The 18,624-nt window shown below is 40.6% G+C and overlaps 1 protein-coding gene across 1 annotated transcript in view; it reads left to right on the plus strand.

Annotated features, from left to right (window-relative positions):
- SLC9A4 (solute carrier family 9 member A4) overlaps positions 1–18,624 on the plus strand; it is a gene marked incomplete at both ends in the record, with an annotated part of 31,978 nt that overhangs the window by 3,522 nt on the left and 9,832 nt on the right. Inside the window, 6 exons of the mRNA XM_084260886.1 lie at positions 5,292–5,551; positions 8,398–8,615; positions 10,605–10,807; positions 11,919–12,005; positions 13,304–13,374; positions 15,359–15,520. Of these exons, the coding sequence (XP_084117012.1) occupies positions 5,292–5,551; positions 8,398–8,615; positions 10,605–10,807; positions 11,919–12,005; positions 13,304–13,374; positions 15,359–15,520 (1,001 nt within the window). The remainder of the gene's footprint in view (positions 1–5,291; positions 5,552–8,397; positions 8,616–10,604; positions 10,808–11,918; positions 12,006–13,303; positions 13,375–15,358; positions 15,521–18,624) is intronic.

Here is an 18,624-nt window from a genome sequence, read left to right on the forward strand (position 1 = left end):
ACACATAAGTAATAAAGATGTAAAATTTTAGTCTTATATTAACTCCTTCAAAAACATATTCATTTAGGGGAGCATACATATACACATTGGACATCACATCTTGCTCTTGTGTCCACTTCATCTGATTTTGCTGGAAGGATCAGGGTAAGACCTAGGAGCATTCTTGGCATTGTGCAAGAAAACAAATAGAAAGTTTTGCTGCTTAAAGACTGATGGCAGCAGGGGTAGCAATACAGGAGGCTATACCTTAGGGCTCTAAAGGGGAAAAAAAAAAAAAGAAGCAAAAAGCCAGATATGGACAATGTCCATCTCCTTCTAGGAAGTTCCCCAGAGACCTTAAACATGAATTCCAAAAACAATTCATAACTTTACAGAACCCTGTTTCTGTCAGTGAAAAACATGCCATCTGACAGATGTTCACCTTTCTTGTATGTCTTATGTTTACAGAACCCTTTCTGTTAATACTCTTCCCCTTTTCCCATGTGTTCTATTAAAACTTGGAGCATCCTGAAGTCCTAGCTGTAATCCACAACTGACAGAAACACTTAGAACACATGGGTTTTTCAAGGAAGAAATTTCAAGCAGGAAATTCATTGCTCAGAAACCAACAGGACTGCTCACATGCTGCAAGTTAATTGCACGTTAAGGAGTTTTTCTAGATAAGATCTTTACAGAATTTAAATCACAGGAATCTAAAACACACAAAACCTATTCAGATACTGCTGTGTACCAGGTACAAAGCAACTCGGACTTGTAAAATCTGTACAGAGTTCATTGCTGAAAGGCTTCGTGGGAGGAGTGCAGTTTAGGAATGAAGTAATTTCTTGCAGCCACAGCCTGTTGATCATAAATCTTTCCTCTGGGTGAACCAGAGATGTAGTAGGGTTGAGGTAGAACTATGGGAGAAATGTTTCTTAACTTTACATGCAAACTGCTTGTATGTTACAACTGTAACAAAAAAAATCCCCGATGAGTCTATAACTTCCACTTGTCTTTTTGGTTCCTTCAAGTTCAGACATCAAAAAGTAATAATAACTTTTCCTCACTCTGGAAGGAGCCAACTGGCTCTCTACCTTGCCTTCTCTTTGTTCCCAGCTGTTATTTATGATTTATTATAGAATCAAAATCATATGATATTTATGATTATGATATTGTCAAGCTTTGGAACAGGCTACCCAGGGAGTTGATGGAGTCATCATCCCTGGAGGTGATTTGTATTTAAAAGGTGTGTAGATGAAGTCCTTAAGGACATGGTCTAGAGGTGGGAGGTATTTAAAAGGTGTGTAGATGAAGTCCTTAAGGACATGGTCTAGAGGTGGAGTACTCAGGGTTAGGCTATGATCATACTCAATCATCTAAAGGGTCTCTTCCAACCCAGGTGATACTATGATTCTATGATGCTGGTCCAACTCATGAGGGTATTCACATGAGCTTTCAGTCAGGAGCCTATTACATCCATGTGTAGTGACAGAAAGCCTTTAAAACCGTGGTACTTACGCATTCCTCAGCAGCACTGTTGTGTTAGCCAAAGAGATGTAAGGGCTGTACAGGCACAGTGTTGGATACACTACTGTCAGTTACTTTTGCTCCATGCATACTCATTTTTGGGGCTTTTCTCACAGCAGCTACGATGCAATCATTTTGTCAGCTCCTGTTGATGCATCTCTGTATCATCCACCTCTCACCCATTTTTTGGGCACTCAAGTTTTCAAAATCTCTACCTGCCTTCATGCTTGAGAAGACTGAACTATAAATTACCTGGATGGAACTCAATAGGTGGCTTTCTCCTCTGTGATACCCCACTTGCTTTTTTTACAGGCTTTAAAACTCTCAGGTATCTTATCATCTTATCATTTCCTCCCCATTTCTCTCTTAACAGCTTCCTTTGAATTAACTGTATGTGCTTATCACCAGGATATATTAAACATACATATTTTGTGATTGTTTAAATACAAATTTAAACAATCTGGTTCTCTCCAGTCTGTTTATCAATTTGAACATTGTTTTTTTTCCCCCAGCAGGAAAAACTGGTAGGAATTTTGCTGAACTTGTGTATTATATTTGAGGTAACAATAGCTCCCTCTCCTATATTTAGTTGAATATCCTGGTATAAAAATTTCACAACGTAACAAACTGTGGAGTTAGAATGATGACTTAGGAGTTATGTCTTTGACTTAACTGGATAATTTACCTGGTTTACCTATCTGTACCTTTTCCTGGTCCCCTCAGTAGGACCATGTCATGGATGTATCAAGAAGGCTTCAGGTCCTGTTAAATGCTTCATTTCCCTGTTGCTTCTGAGCAGGCCATTAGCATCAGGATAGTACAGACTGCAACAGGACTGGTCCTTACATGTATCATGTATCAGTGGAGTTTCAAAGCCCTGTTCAAAACAGTGATGTTGTGAAATCTGGAGTAGATTTCATTCAAATCTGAACACAGGTGGAGGACCCTGGTTTTGTTGCAAAATGTTTCAGGTATCTGCAGCTCTGCTCCTGCACACAGATCATTTCTGCCTCAACAGGAGATGAGCACCTGTGTGTATCAGGAAATGGAGTATTTCCTCTGACTACTTCATCTCTGAGGCTTGATTTTAGAAATACTGAGAACACCTACACATCGTGCTGTACTCAGAATGAAGTGGCAGTGACTATTTTCTCTAATGGTGCCCTCTCTTCTCTGTGTGCAGTAGCAGAGCAGTTAAAGAAGTCTACTGCATGATGGAGACCCAAATAAATTTAATTTCTTTATTTGAGGGATTTTTAATTACCTCTCTGATGTCACAACCAGCCAAGCAAGCTGGCAGCAAAGTCTTGTGGCTTCTTTTATGTTTGTTTTTAAATCAGTTGGAAGCAGCAGCACTGAGGAACTGACAGGCTGAGTCCTGTTCTTACCTCTGCTGTAAGAGTGGTTCCAAAAAATGTTTATCAATATGGTGATAGGCCCTTTATATATATATATATATATATATATATATATATATATATATATATATATATATATATAAACCTTTCCTGAGAAAGCTTTGACTACTGGGATATATGGGTGCTAGAAAGGAGATGAAAACATTCTCTGCTCCTAATGTTGAAGTTGACCCACTGTGTTTAGACCGAAATTAAATGCCTGTGGTCAGAAAGAGTTATCAGGGAGGAAAGAAAGAGTTTTAAGGCTGCCTGTGTTGGTGGTTTAAGGCACTTGGAAATCTTTTTTCCACTGCTTCTGATGTGGATGTGCAATGTTTGTATCATATAGACATCTATCATATAGACAGCTGGAGTAGGGATGAGTCCCTGGGGAACTCTTCTGTGGGCAACAGTGTCACGCTCTCTCTTCCTTTCCCAGGCTCTAACAGCCACCCAGTGGTACACCACTACATGGTAATGCCCCCTCCAAAAAACCCAAAGCATTACATTCTCAGAGTTGTTAAATGAAGCAAACTATCAATCTATCCCTTCTTTGTAAGTGAACAAAGGCATCCTAAGCTGATCCAGGCTTCCTACCATGTAAAGAATTATAGTACTCCATTGACTGGCATAAACACTGCAATGTAACTTGGCCAAGGAGCAGTTACACTGAGCCTTACTTGTATGATGCAGTGCAGGCTGTAGTTCAGAGCAGTTTGCTCCCACAAAACACGTTACCAAAAAAATGGCATTATATAATCTTCCCATAATTTCCATTTAAATGTCAGTTCAGTTATATCATATAGACACTTTAGGAACTAGAAAAAGAGAGAAAAACTTACGAAGTATTTTCCTGAGGATAATTTGCTTTATTCAGAAGCATGTACAGATTTATGCCTTGGTATCATTTATAAATCCAGGTTGGATGGGCTTTTGGGCAGCCTGGTCTAGTGGAGGGTGTCTCTGCCCATGGCAGAGGAGTCGGAACTATATGTCTTTATAATCCCTCCCAACCAAAACCAGTCTGTGGTTCTGTGATTCTATAAAGCATCACAAGTCTTAGGAAGAGGATGAACTCTGCAAGAAAGGGTGAATGGAGAGAAAAAAGGCTTTGAAATTAAAAGCTATATGGTAAGTATAGTAAGGTTTATTTCCTATGGTGATATGAACCCTTTTCCCTTTATCTGTCACTGAAGAGCTAAATTTCATACATAGTCATCGGGAAAAAGCAGCCCTGGGGATTTTCTCACACAAAACATTTTATTCCGCTATTTTGTCCCCCAGAAATATTATCAATGAGCCTCCTGGAGAACAGGCTGTGTGACAACTCAAGGTCACATGCTCCCCACAGCAATTTAAGATTAGATAGTAGCTGGGGAATAATTATTATTCTAATAAGCTTGACTCTTCTACCTGCAAATATCTGCTTTAATCTTCTTAATAGCCTTCTGGAATTAACTGTATGAAGAAAGACTGAAGAAAACCAGATAAGCAAAATTATTTTGGTCCATTTGGCGTTTTTTGAACTAATGCTTTTGTGCAACAACTTTGGAGAGCTGGTGTCTTTAGATGCTCCCCAAATTCCCCTGAAAAATGAAAGATGATTTCCGTGTGTTACACAATCCTTGTAAACAGATCCGACTGGACTTAATCTTAAGCAACTGTCAGCAATTTCTAAGACATTTTATTACTACAACAGTCATCACTGTGGAAACTTTCTATTAGTTTCTAGAAGATGAATGGAAGCGGAATACACTGAATTTTTTTATTATGAATTTCTACACAAAAGAAATTCTTGGTAATAGAAAAATTGTAAACTTATCCGCCCTAAACTAAACCTTTACTGACCAAACTATATAATGCAGCAAGTTCAATCTTTCTCCTAATCCGTCAATGTTTTGCTTTTATTTTTGTCATTTCAAGCTTTCTAGTCACAATATGTGTGTGAAAGGTCTTCAGGCCATTTGGGGTGCCACAGCTTTTGATTCCCACTTTAAGAATGACATAAAGTTCCTGGAGGTCAAATGGCACCAAACCCCAAACATGAAGTCAGAGAAACTGTATTTATTTAGCTAGAGATGATATAAAAATGAGGCTACAGTTTTCTTTTCCCTTCCCTTCCCTTCCCTTCCCTTCCCTTCCCTTCCCTTCCCTTCCCTTCCCTTCCCTTCCCTTCCCTTCCCTTCCCTTCCCTTCCCTTCCCTTCCCTTCCCTTCCCTTCCCTTCCCTTCCCTTCCCTTCCCTTCCCTTCCCTTCCCTTCCCTTCCCTTCCCTTCCCTTCCCTTCCCTTCCCTTCCCTTCCCTTCCCTTCCCTTCCCTCTGTGAAAGGAGTATGCCTTCCAGGTTCAGAAAGACATCTGACTGCTGTCTCCTTATTTTCACATGTAGGTTTTATATAACATCTTCATCGCCTTCACCCAGATGCACAGGTACGAAGAAATTGAATCCATCGACATCTTTGCTGGCTTTGCTCGCTTCTTCGTGGTGGGGCTGGGTGGTGTCCTGTTTGGCATCGTCTTTGGATTTATTTCGGCGTTCATGACTCGTTTCACCCACAACGTTTCTGCTATTGAACCCCTGCTGGTCTTCATGTTCAGCTACCTGTCATACTTGTCTGCTGAAACCCTTTACATCTCAGGCATTTTGGCGTGAGTATCCCTTACAGGTTTTTGGGAATCCCTCTTGAGGGAAGGGGCATTGTTTTGAGAAGGTGGTTTGTTCAAGGCTGGTGTGATACAGGTGATTTCAGACTCCGGCCGAGGGAACTGCAGTGAATGGCTCTAAGGGGTATCTAGGAGAAGCAAACCCACAGCCAGTGTAGGCACAGATGTATTACTGAGAAGTGGATATCTGCTCAAATTTCTTATAGATTTTTGCACACTGGACAAATCAGTGCAAGCTGTGGGTAACATGACAACTGCTGCCACCATCTGGCTGCTACCTCTGATCAGAGCAGTTGAATGAGAGAGAGAATGATTTGATAATAGGCCAGGTTTCGGCATTTATCACCTGTATTTATCTGCTCTTTATAAGCACCATCACCATGAGATTGCAGGAGGGTTGAAAAGTTCAAAAGATAAAAAAAAAGCATGTCCAAGTTCTTACTTTTGCACAGGGCTGTGAACATGAGCTCTGACATAATTCACTGGAATTACATCACATTGGTACGGTGTCGCTGGGACGCAAACTGGACAAAACCCAACAATGGAGAGCATTGAGCGCATATGGACATACAGGGCATGTGTTTATATGCTCACACATGCTCATGTGTATGGATATCGAGGATATTGAAGATCAAGACAGTTTGTTACTGCTGTAATGCTGGGGGTTGTTTTCTTGAGGTGCTGTGATGGCATAGGTGCCTGCTTCAGAGAGTAAGCTGGCAGGCCTTCTGACCGCAGTAAATGTGGAGAGGATGAGTCAGGGAGTATTGTGGGAAGGAAAGGAGTCAGAATAGAAAGGAAGGAGTAGGGGGGTGAGAGACTGAATAGTGATGTGATAAAACTTCCGGTAGGTAAATCTGAAATATACCACACCAAAGAAACAACCCAGCCCTCAGCAGGGTAAAGTGTAAAGAAATGGGAACCTGATGGTGGCGGATGCTGCAGCTGGTGCTGCTGGTGGCCACGGGCTCAGTGCCCAGCTGCTGGGTGGCAGCAGCCTGCATGGCTGTCTTGGCTTTGAGCTGGTAGGTAGCAAGGTCTTTCGAGCCCCAGTGCTCCAGAAAGGAGTCCCCTTCATTAAGGATGAACTGGTTTAGTATAGTAAATACAAGCGAGTGGCTGTTGATGTCCAGACAGGTGCATTTACTCATGTCTGTTTGTCAAACCTGGGTTTGTTTAACTTCAGAGCAGAATTGTCTTTGTCAAAACAATCCTTGCAGCATTGCCCTGGGAAGCATTATTTGAATATTTAACCATATTAAATAAATACTTAGACAGTATATATATGCAAAACATAGTACAAGATTCAGCTCTTTTGTCTAATTGCTCAGAAATATATAAATTTCACTTTTGCACTGATTGAGGTGGCTGATGACTTTAGTTGAGCAGGGTTAGACCTACTACGTTGTGAGCACTAACACCATATGGACCCTCTCCTACCTGCACTGCCCAAAATACTGCTCCCCTGCCCAAAATACTGCTCCCCTGCCAATTCATTAAGCTAGACTACATAGCTCTTTATTTCTTTTGCTTCTTATTTTCATTAGAGTGCTGAACTTATTAGTAATAAAAGAATGTTAATATAATTGAGATTTATTTTTCTTACTGCTTCATTAAGGAAATTATTGCTTGTTTTAAGGATGGGAACTTATTGTCACCCTTCTGAATTATTGAGGAATTCATTCATTTTTCACTTGGATCATGAAAGTCTATTATGCATGTGTCTCTGAAAGTCAACAGTATTAAACATTTATGCCTAATGGTCTTGTCTTAGAGTGTCCTTGGACCTGCTAAATGTCTCAGCTCCACTGGAATACCCTTGAGATTTCTTCACTGGAAATTAAATGAGCAGAAACTAGATGAAGGGTTATTTAATGAACAGTCAGCATTCTCTGAATTCACAAGTTTGGGAAAATATCACAAGAAGCCCCCAAGGATTTAAATTATATTAGAAGAAACTAGATAGATGATGGAATACGTTACCAGCATAGCACTCAATCTATCTATTCATCTACACCTGAAAGGGGTGAAATGAAGATGAAATTAAATGAAAGTGGTGAGAGGAAATCCCCCCTCAGTAGGGCTGCTCAAAGACTACTGCTCTGACCGATTGTTACCTGCATCTGTGCTGGGTGGCTGCCGATGCCTCTGAAGCAGGATCTCGTTTTCATTAACAGTGAAGAGGTGGAAAATATCCTTTTGCTTCCTTAGGCACATTCCCCACACCCCTAAAAGGGGGGAAGGAAGCATCTAGGATAGCTCAACTTCCCCCTGCTGTACAGCAATGGGCTGCTGTGAGTGGAGAGTCACTGAAGCTTATACCCTGGCCCTGCTCATCTGCTAGCCAGCTGGCAGGGAGCCATAGGAAGCTTTGGCCCTGGCATAGGACTACCACCATCTTATCCCACCACCACCTCAAACATAAAGATTACCAAGAGGTGGGTTACGTGCCTGTAACCAATCTGTTCGTAGGCTGGTACAGAACTTACTCACCCTTTGTTTGAGACTCAAATATTTGGTGTTTGGTGGCTCTATGTTAGGTTTTCAGGACAAAATGGACTTTGAACTGGAACATGATACCCACACTTCCTCCTCAGGAAGGACGTCTAGTTTGCTTCCTTTTTCTGGTATGTAAAATGGATTTGTAGAGCTCAATGAAGATGCTCTTCTATCTAACAAAATAGCTAATATTACTGCAGATGTAAAATGCTTCCTGACATTAGGAAGGTTAGAGGCTGGAGAGGGACAGTGCGGGTAATGAAGGCTGAGGTTGTTCTTAAATGAAAAGAAAACCAGGTTGTGGCTGATCTCTGATGTTTTGCCTGCTACAGGATGACAGCGTGTGCAGTGACGATGAAAAAATACGTGGAGGAGAATGTTTCCCAGAATTCCTATACCACAATAAAATATTTCATGAAGATGCTGAGCAGCGTCAGTGAGACCCTTATTTTTGTGTTCATGGGAGTGTCTACAGTGGGGAAAAACCATGAGTGGAACTGGGCCTTCATCTGCTTCACTCTGATCTTCTGCCTTGTTTGGCGGACACTGAGTAAGTCATCTTTTGGGGGCAATACGCTCTCCGTCTCTGGGAGAATCTCCTTGATGCAAAGTGTTGCTTCCCTGCTCTTCAGCATGTGTGCACTGTCTCCAGAGTGTTCATTCCAGTTCTGGCCTCCCCCGTATAGGAAGGATATGGAGATTCTGTATCAAATGCAATAGAGGCCACCAACCTGTTCAGAGGCTGGATGAACAGCAACAGGACAAGAGACAACAGACACAAGCTAGAATATGGGAAATTCTAATTAAACAGTAGGAACCCATTTCATAACACAGGAATGATCCAATATTGTAACAGTGGCTCAGCTCTCCATTCTTGAAGATATTCAAGACTTGACAGGAGCTTTGAGCAACCTGATCTGATTAGCTCTGCTTTGAGTAGGGGGTTGGATTGGATGACCTCCAAAGGTCCTTTCCAGCCTAGCATTTGGGATCAGCTAAGTGTTGTCATCAAACATCTAAGATTAAGATGCCATTGGTTTAATAGATGACAGGTACAGTTGGACTCGGTGATCTTAAAGGTCTTTTCCAACCTAGTTATTCTGCGATTCTCTGATCTCTTAAATCTCTCAGGTGGCTTATGCCTCAGTGAAAGAGAATGCCAGAGCAGGAAGAAGATGTTGGCTTGACCCTCAAAGCCCATACACATTTCAACGTCTTTGACTTTTAAGCCTGAGAGCCCTGGAGAAAGGCATTTAACCAGAGGAAAAAGAGGAAAGAGGAAACCCGTGAAAATTGAAGTGTGTAGATCTGAGCAGCTCTGCTATATAGGAATGACACAAGTACTCAACAGGAGAGGTGATGTTATTCTTGAGGGTTGACAGCAATAAGAAAGTAATTAAACATTTTCTTGCTAGTCCTCGACCAAGCATGGCCTCTAAGGTTTTAAAGGCTTACTTTTGGAGTCCGTCTTGGAATATGCTTCCAATAAAGACAGAAAAAGTGCTCTCCTGATACAAAAGCTATTTTGCTGCCACATGTTCATCCTTCTCTCAAACACCAAGGGGAGTGCTAGAGCTTTCCAGAGGAAGGCAGAAATGTTTTCCGCTAAATTTGTTTGCTAAAATGATTACATCATTTTCTCTGAAGCTTGAATAAAGTAAAGAGAATTGGCCTGAGGGTGATACCTCACATATGCAGTTTCAGTCTGAATAGCTGATGTCTAGCATAGTTATAAGTAGCCAGAAAAGGTCTTATATAAAGGCATATCCAGCAACCTACATCACAGGATACTGCTACTGGCATTACCTATACCGATCCACTGAGTTTATCAGTGACAGCTCTGTAAAATTACTCCAGCAATTATCAGCATTTTTCAGCTTTTACTTTAACAGTTTACTTTTAATTTAACAGTTTCCACACAAAGCACAGAATACGTATTTCTTAGGGACGATGAAGAAGATTAAATCAAGCAAATTGCTCAGTGTACTCTATAGAGAAAAGCTGCAGTCCTTACACACCCACGGGCTGTCTGATTAATTTTAACTTTTATTAAAAGCAAAGTGAAATTTGAGAAATAAACAGAGAATTAGAGACACAGTAAGCCAGAGGATTAAAAATTAAAATGCTATTACTCTTTGCCTTTCAGTGAACCTGTCCGCAGGAGTGGCTGGTAAAGTTCAAACACTTTGGGCAGATACTGTGCAGAAAGCACATTGCAAGGGAAGGCATGGGAGAAAACTGATCCAGTGGTTTATCTTGTCTCCAGAACACTTCAAGAGAAGAACATAAAAAAAGTAAACCTTTTCCCCTGATTTCACTTCTAGATGAATTTAAATCCTGAAGCAGTTAGGAACTATGGTATTTTCTAGGATATTATTTTGCAGAAAACAGACTCAGCAGTTGGTCAAAGAAAATTTGCAAGAAGCCAAAACTGAAAATAAAGGTCCACCAAGAGCTGCCTGAGCGAAGACGTTGCTTTACTGTAAATTTCTTCATATTCTTCTAGTTTAATAACAGCTGTGTTTTGTTCCCTTGCTAGGTGTGTTTGCTCTTTTCTACATCAGTAACAAGTTCCGAACATATCCCTTCACCTTCAAAGACAGACTCATCATTTCCTACAGTGGCCTTCGTGGAGCCAGCAGTTTCTCTCTTGCATTCTTGCTTCCAGGGAATCTCTTCCCAAGAAAAAAACTATTCATTACTGCTACTCTTGTAGTTATATATTTCACAGTGTTCATCCAAGTAAGTGTATTTCTTAATCGATTGCTTTCACGTAATAAAGGTGACTGAAAGCCTCATAGTGAAGATCACATTGAATTTACTCTTAAACTAGGACAAACTATCCTATTTTATGGCCAGATTTAGCACTGCACTGTGTAATTACCCTTTCAGGCCTTTTTAGGTATTATTAAATAACTTCTTCAATGTATTCTAAGATATTCAGGGAAAAGGGCACTTTTTGTCCAAAATCTCTTTCACTCCACATGTGCTTTCTAGTGCTTCCAAGTTAAGAAGCATTTAATTTTACACTTTAGCACAGAATCATTCTCTTCTAGTTGTATATGTCAAACTGAACAGAAAACAGTAAGGATTTTGAATTTTTTACTTTTACCTTCATGCATCTCAGGGACAGAATGAGAATATTTCAAAATCCTTTGTAAAATAATATTAAATAAAACGAGTAATTCAGATTTGTAAGAATAGATGTCTACTTCAGATGTTTGGGTTATTCCACTCGGCTTACGCTACTGAACCTGGAAGAACTGGATCTTCTGGAGGTCTTGCATTCCATGTTCCATATTTTCCCATACCAGTATCTCAGATTCTCTACGCTGCCAATGGGACACTATGTACTTGTGGTTAGACACTTAGATTCCATCTGAGTGTTTCAAAAAAATATATAAATTGTTTCTATTTTCCCTTTTTAAATGCTGTTCTGCAGCAATGCAGAGAAGAATTGGGAGCAGCTGAAAATAGTTTCTAAGTGGGGAAAAAACCCCCACTCCCACCCAAAATATTAGATTGTGAAAATGTTGAAGTAAGAGATTTCAAGATTGTAAGAACTTCACAAAGACAGTATTTTCTTTCAAGTGAGTACTGATTTGAGGAAGGTTGTTAACGAGTCAGTTACTTTACATAGTTAAAACATGTTGATAAATGCAACCTTGCTTTAAAAAAAGAAGGTGCAAGATTTGTTACGCTTTTTAGTTTTAATCCTCCTTTGTAGCTCTCAATAAAAGTAAAAGACCATTCTTGTGTCTAAAAGATAGCTTTTCTAATTCATTAAAATTAAATACATTTGCTTTATTTCTGTTTTTTTCCTAAGATATTGTTTTCATTGTTCCAAATGCAGGGAATCACAATTGGACCGTTGGTCAGATATCTAGATGTCAAAAAGACCAACAAAAAGGAGTCTATCAATGAAGAAATTCACATGCGAGTAAGTTGGGGTTTTTTAATATTAGTAGCTGGTATCCTCAAAAGACGAAGGGAAAGGGTATTCCAGAAGAGGTGGACAAAGAGAGACATTTGGTAGCACTGGCATTCAGTGATTTTGGACACTGAATGCTTTTAACAACATTTGGAGGAACACCTTGGTGTGATTTTCTAAAACATAGTATCTCATTTTTATGCATCGTGACACATACAACAAGTGTCACGGTGTAGCAGGGCCCTTAATCTTGACATTTGTGACCATGGGAGGACAAAAGGAAAGGTAGTGTTTGTGAAACACCCTCGTCATCCTTCCCAGCTACGTTTGTCAGATACCATTGCTGCCATCTTTTGACTGGCTCTGGACACCTGGACACCTTAAAAGTCCTAATAGAGTTTTGTTGAACTGAATGAGTTGAAACACCAGTCTGCATATTTAATTTCAAGTTATTCTGAATAATGATCTTTTGCCCTCTCAAACATTTGCTTTAGCCCTCCAATTCATATCATATAACAGAATGCTGCTCAAACTGACTTAACAACACTATGCAAAATACACTTACAGGCTTTCATTTTCACAATAGGGAACATATTCAAAATTAACAGAAACACCATGCCTTAAAATTAAGCACATGAGCAAAATTACAGCATCTCAACTGATTTGGATTTGAAGTGTATTTAATTCTTACTATTTCAACCTTCACACTCAACCTTGAAAGAAATTTACATTTACAAGCACCACTTGTTACAACAGGTATGTAAGAACTGGTCATTTTCCCTTCTGTTTCTGTAATGCTAGAAGCACACAAAAGATGACTGAAAATCCTGGGAGTTAGCAGTGATGAATTTACCAGTCTTGTGACAACTTGCAAAATCCTCAGAGGACTTACCAGTCAAGACAAAGGTTAAGGTGTGGAGTTTTTGTCCCTGTGCCCCTCTCGGAAAGGTCACAGATGCAGCAGGGAAACCTGGTTGACAGAACCAAGAATTTTGGGTTTGGTGTCAGTAGACAAAGAGGACCAGGCAATTTGAATGCTCAGCATCATCTTCCATTGGACATAGCCCTTTACGTGGGTCTGTATGTTGCTGGGTGATGGTGAGATGCTAGCAGACTGACAGACTTGTCATCCCCATCAAAATATTGGCATTGCAGCCGAGCACAGAAGCTGCCACAGTGGGATGTTTGCCTTGATTTTTAGAGAAATCAATTAAAAATTCTCAAAATCCTGTCAACCATTGTGCATTTCAGGTGACATCATTTTCTCATAGTGGCCCCTTGAAAGTGTTCTTTGTTTCTTTCTCTAGTTGATGGATCACTTGAAGGCTGGTATTGAAGACGTATGTGGACATTGGAGTCATTATCAGCTGAGAGATAAGTAAGCACCTCTTATTGCAACCTACTATAATAAAACAACCTATCTATCATGTAAAATACAATAGGTAAATAGAATAGGAAATCAATCTTGTGCCCCATAAAGCTAAAATAGCACGAAAATATTGGGGATGTGTGCAATATCTCTCTTTAAAATGTGAACTCCTGAGTGACCGTTATCTCTTGGGAGTGTAGTGCTTGTATATTGCCTGCGAAATTGCTTCTGCACAATAGGCAGAAAATAAACCTTCTGAAAGAAAAACACAGCACAAGAACTCATGCTGCAGAAATCAGCCTGTGCACACAGTTTGGGGATGAATCTTAGATCCACAGCAGTCCTCCTCTAGGGCTGGTTTAGAACAGAAGCTAAGTAAGGTGTCAGTGCTTCACAGATTTTTGCTGTAACCCTCCAAGGCAAGTAAGATCCCTTCTTGGTGGGTAGAAATTTGATAATAATTAGTCACCTGTCCTTACAGGTCTTTGCATTTGGTAATATTTAAAATAAGAGTTATCCTAGCTATACCTAGACTTCTGTGCTGGAGTCCTCTGTCTCATCTTTCAGCACTGGACCCCAGTAATTCAGCCAGGGGCTGTCTGTGTGAATGTGTAGCAGCTCCTTTCATGACTGGGTCTCTCCCTGTGGAAATCAGGTATAAAGAGTGGGAAGAAAGTGGTTGGTTTTCACCTAGTTCTTGTCCCAGTGAAAAGTAATGATGTAATGTGCTAGGGCACATACCTGGACATAGAAGCTAAAATGTCCTCTTGGCTGTGACAGTACAGAGATAGCTTTAGGACATCTGCTGGGACCACACCACTGTCCATGCAGGTAATAGGCTAAACAAATCCCTTATCTGTGAGAAAATGTTATTCCCTTATCTCACATCTATCCACCAGCTACGAAAAGAGAATTATGTTCGAACTAGCCATAAATGTAGTGCACCAGTCCATGGACAGATTAGAAAAAAACCCAAAATTAAAAATGCTAAATAAAATTCTCATAAAAGGTATACCCTAGACTTTTCTATACAACTTCAAAATCATTTACCATATGTATATCAGAATTAATCACCTAAGTGAACACACTCCAAGAGGCCTTCTGTTACATAGGAAAACATACAGAGCTCTAACACCAGTGAAAACATTTGTGTACCTATCTCTGCTAATAATGTATAAAACCTAGCCTTTGTTAAGGGAAAAACACATACCAGCTGTGCAGTGCTTTTTCTAGCATTGTGAAGCATGTTACCTCACTATGGCCAACTGTTTCTTTGGAAGAAACATCTAAGAAGATCATCTGTTGCTCTGATAAATGTCCTCCTGAAAGCACGTACCTGTTCCAAAGCACAAACACACACACACATACACGCATTCACATTCAAATGATGACACAGATTAGCAGGAGGGTACAATCTGCAGCATGTAAGCATGTAGTATTTTGTGGTCCATTCAATTTCCCCCTTATTCAGAACACAAAGAAATGTGTTTTCTCAGCTCTAATTGTTAGGATTCAAAATTATCAGCAGCATAATGGGCCCAAACTACTGTAACTGCTGGGCCATTTAGAGCCTCATTGGTGGCTGGCTGAATAGGCCAGGATTACTGTAAGAGCAGCTGCTGCTGTTATGCCCTGCAACACTTGTACAAAAGCGTGGAGACTGGCCATATTCTCTTCTGACAAATGTGGCGGTGCTATATGCAGACACACTCCCAGCTCTCTGTTTTCTTTTGTCTCTGATTGCAGCTTGTTTTTTTTAATTTTGTCTGGTGGGTTTTGCAATCTCTGTGGACCAGTAGACCATGCCAGACGTCCCCTAAAGGTCTCTGCTCACTAGGCCTTCAGGAGTCCACAGGTGCCTCCAATTTGGGTTCAGTTTCCACCACTGAATGGTGTGCATCTAAATGAAGATCAAATTGTACCACAGAAATAAGAACGTTTCCTAGGGTTTTTGGCTTTTTTTTGTTTTTTTAAATTAATATCTCTTTTGCAGATTTAAGAAGTTTGACAACAAGTATTTGAAGAAAATCTTAATTCGGGAGCACCAGCCCAAATCCAGCATTGTGTCATTGTACAAAAAGATGGAGATAAAACTGGCCATCGAGATGGCTGAGAGTGGCATGAAAATTTCAGAATCATCTACAGCTTCTTTACAGTGAGTATTGACTCCCTGATCCTTTGCAGAGTAGGCACAGGAAGGAAGGACACAAAAAAAAGAGGAAGTAGCCAAGGGAATTTATTATTTCAATAGAAATTTAAGAAGAAAAAAAAAAGACAGTCGCAAATAGAGAAGCTGCTGGTTTGGGATGGCAATTTGGTGTTCATCATATTTGCACTTGGGGTCTTTGTTCACAGAGTGGAAATTAAAACCAGGGACATTATATCTCTTTCTCTTCAGTGATGGGCAGTTCTGATGGGCAGGCAGATGCAGAAGCCACTGTGGCTGCTTTAAATCACAGCAGTGGTTCAAGGTACCCATTCTTGTCACTTAGCTGGCCAGCAGGTTTTTCTCATCACTGCTAGGTCCTGAGAGACATGCAGGACAGCTTAGAGCATAGGTCCAATGCCGTTATCCTGGTCACAAATCTTTGCTGAGAGATTTCCTTGTAGAATCTGCAATTTCTGCTACTTCAGTTTGCAGTCCCTCAAACTGTCTGACCAAATTAATTCAATTGTACATTGAGAGCAGCCGTGCAGAGAAGGACTTGGGTGTACTGATGGATGAAAAGCTGGACATAAGTTTGCAATGCACGCTTGCAGCCCACCCAGAGAGCCAAATGTATCCTGTGCTGCATCAAAAGTAGTGTGGCCAGCATCAAGGTAGGGGATTCTGCCCTTCTGCTTTGCTCTCATGAGACCCCACCTGGAGCATTCAGCTCTGGGGTCACCAATACAAGAAAGACACGGACCAGTTAGAGAGGGTCCAGAGGAGGACCATCAAGATGATTAGAGGGCTGGAGCACCTCTCCTGTGAAGACAGGCTGGAGAATTGAACTTGTTCAGCCTGGAGAAGAGAAGATTCCAGAGAGACTTTATTACAGCCTGCCAGTACTCAAAGGGGGCTTATAAGGAAGATGGAGAGAGACTTTTCATCAGGGCCTTAGACAGGGGGCAACAGTTTTCAACTGAAAACAGCTAGATTTAAACTGGACATATGGAAGACTTTTTTTATGATGAGGGTACCAAGACACTGGAACAGGTTGAACAGAGAATCTGTGGTGTCCCAGCATTGGAAGCATTCAAGGTCATACGTGAGCAACCTGATCTAGATAAAGACATCCCTCCTCATTGCAGGAGGAGTGGCCTAGATGATGACCTTTCAAGGTCCCTTCTAACCCAAACCAGTCTATGATTCCATGAAACAGTAATACAACTTGGCATCAGGCAGACCAGGAGAGAAAAGTGGTGACATCTCCAGAACCATCACTGAGGGAACTACCCTCTGAAAGAGAAGTTTGTACAAATCTTCACTCCTGCATATGTTAACTGCTGTGCATGTAATTATCCTCACCTTGCAACCCCACTGTTCATAATGTGGGTATTGCTAGCAGCACTTGCCCCCACAAACTTTTTCCTGGGCTTTCACTGGCTCTTTCCTGGGCTCCCACTGGCCACAGTGGCTGATACTGCCTGCTCCCTGATGCTGCATCCTTCATACCCTCTCCATTTTGCAGCAACATCTGGCATGGCCTCACATAGTTTCTTTTTTTGAATCATCATTTCATTACATACCATAAAGTCCAAATATCAACTGGACGTTGAACTCTCTCTTGAAACTTTGGCTTAATCATTTCAATATTCATCTGCTTTCTTGAAACTGATGTCAGCATGCAGTGTAAGACCTAGCCCTTTTCTTTCTAAATCATTCTTTGCTGAACAGATGGCATTAAAAAGATTGCATGTCTGCCAGGCTCCTTTCTGTCTGCTGTATTTCCTTAACTGTTCTGAGCCAAGAGAAAATGTGCAGCGTTGGTAGACATCTATGGCAATCAAACCACACTCCTTTTCTTGAGGGAAAGAGAAAATAAGACAAATAGTGTCAGTGTAGTTCAGAAATTCTCTCCTGAGCTGAGAATTTAGACTGAAAAATATTCTATAATAAATAGATGATATGATGGACTAATTTTTTCCAGCTCTACTTTGGCTATAACTAAATTTTACTGTGCATCAACCTTTGACTTACAGGTTCTCTTATTGAGATAGCCCTTTTAAAAATGAAGTGTCAACCTCAAAAAACAAAGTGCAGTCTGTAGTTCAGAAATATTATGATTCCTGGAGGCTGTGAGAGTGTCCTAGTAAAATGTATGTTTTCTGAGTTCTGGCCATTGGTAGATGTTTGCTGTGGAGCACTGGAGCAGACAGGATAGCCAGCTAGTTGTTGTTTCTTTGCTCTGAGCCAATGCAGCAATTTTCCTTTCTCCTGAACAATCACTGAACCTGCTTAAGACTAAAAGGTTTCTAAATGTATTTGTAAGTTGTTAGATTGTTATCACCAAGATAGCTTGTACCTAAAGTCTTTGTCTTCAGTGAGGATACAGAATCTGGCTATGAGCAAGTGGGGATTTGAAATCAGATTCCAATGTATTGCATGTAAAGTGATATCTGCAGTGCTGGAGTAGTGAGGAAACTCTCTGAGCAGTTCTGCAGCCTTTAGGCACATGAGGGGAAATGCTCTATAACAATCAAAGCAAATCTCCACCTCTGTGAATCGGGATTACTCTCAGAGTAATGGTGTGATCCCCGCAGGTGGAGGGGGTGTCCAATATGCAGGAAGCATTTCCAGTGTGGACTGGAGAAGTTTTCCCATGGACCATGCAACAAAGAATGCACATTTGAATGAAAATGAAAATAGAGCATTTTGTTATGACATTTTAGAGAACATAAGCCTTAGAAATAAGGGCAGAAATGGCAAAAGCAGAGCCAAGTAGATATTGTCCAAATTGTGTTTGAATGGCTGTTTTATGGAGGAAATATGCCCATTAGAGAGAGATGGTATGATGCTGAGCTCACTTAATGTCGGCTTCATATTACTGCAGTACTGAGTTTGGTAAATCTTGGAATGTGTTAATATAGCACAGATCAGAATCAAGTGCCGTGTTGACATTTGTGGTGGTGCAGTTTTGCAAGAGCCGTGCCCAATCAATGTTACTTCCTTCAAAGGACTTGTGAAGATTGGTGGTGAGATCACAAAGTTCAAAATTTTAGGTATAATATATACAAAATACAGAAAAAATTAAGCTTACAAGGTTTGTGAAAGAC

This window comes from Gallinula chloropus, assembly GCF_964237585.1.
Source record: "Gallinula chloropus genome assembly, chromosome: 1".
Lineage (NCBI taxonomy): Eukaryota > Metazoa > Chordata > Aves > Gruiformes > Rallidae > Gallinula > Gallinula chloropus.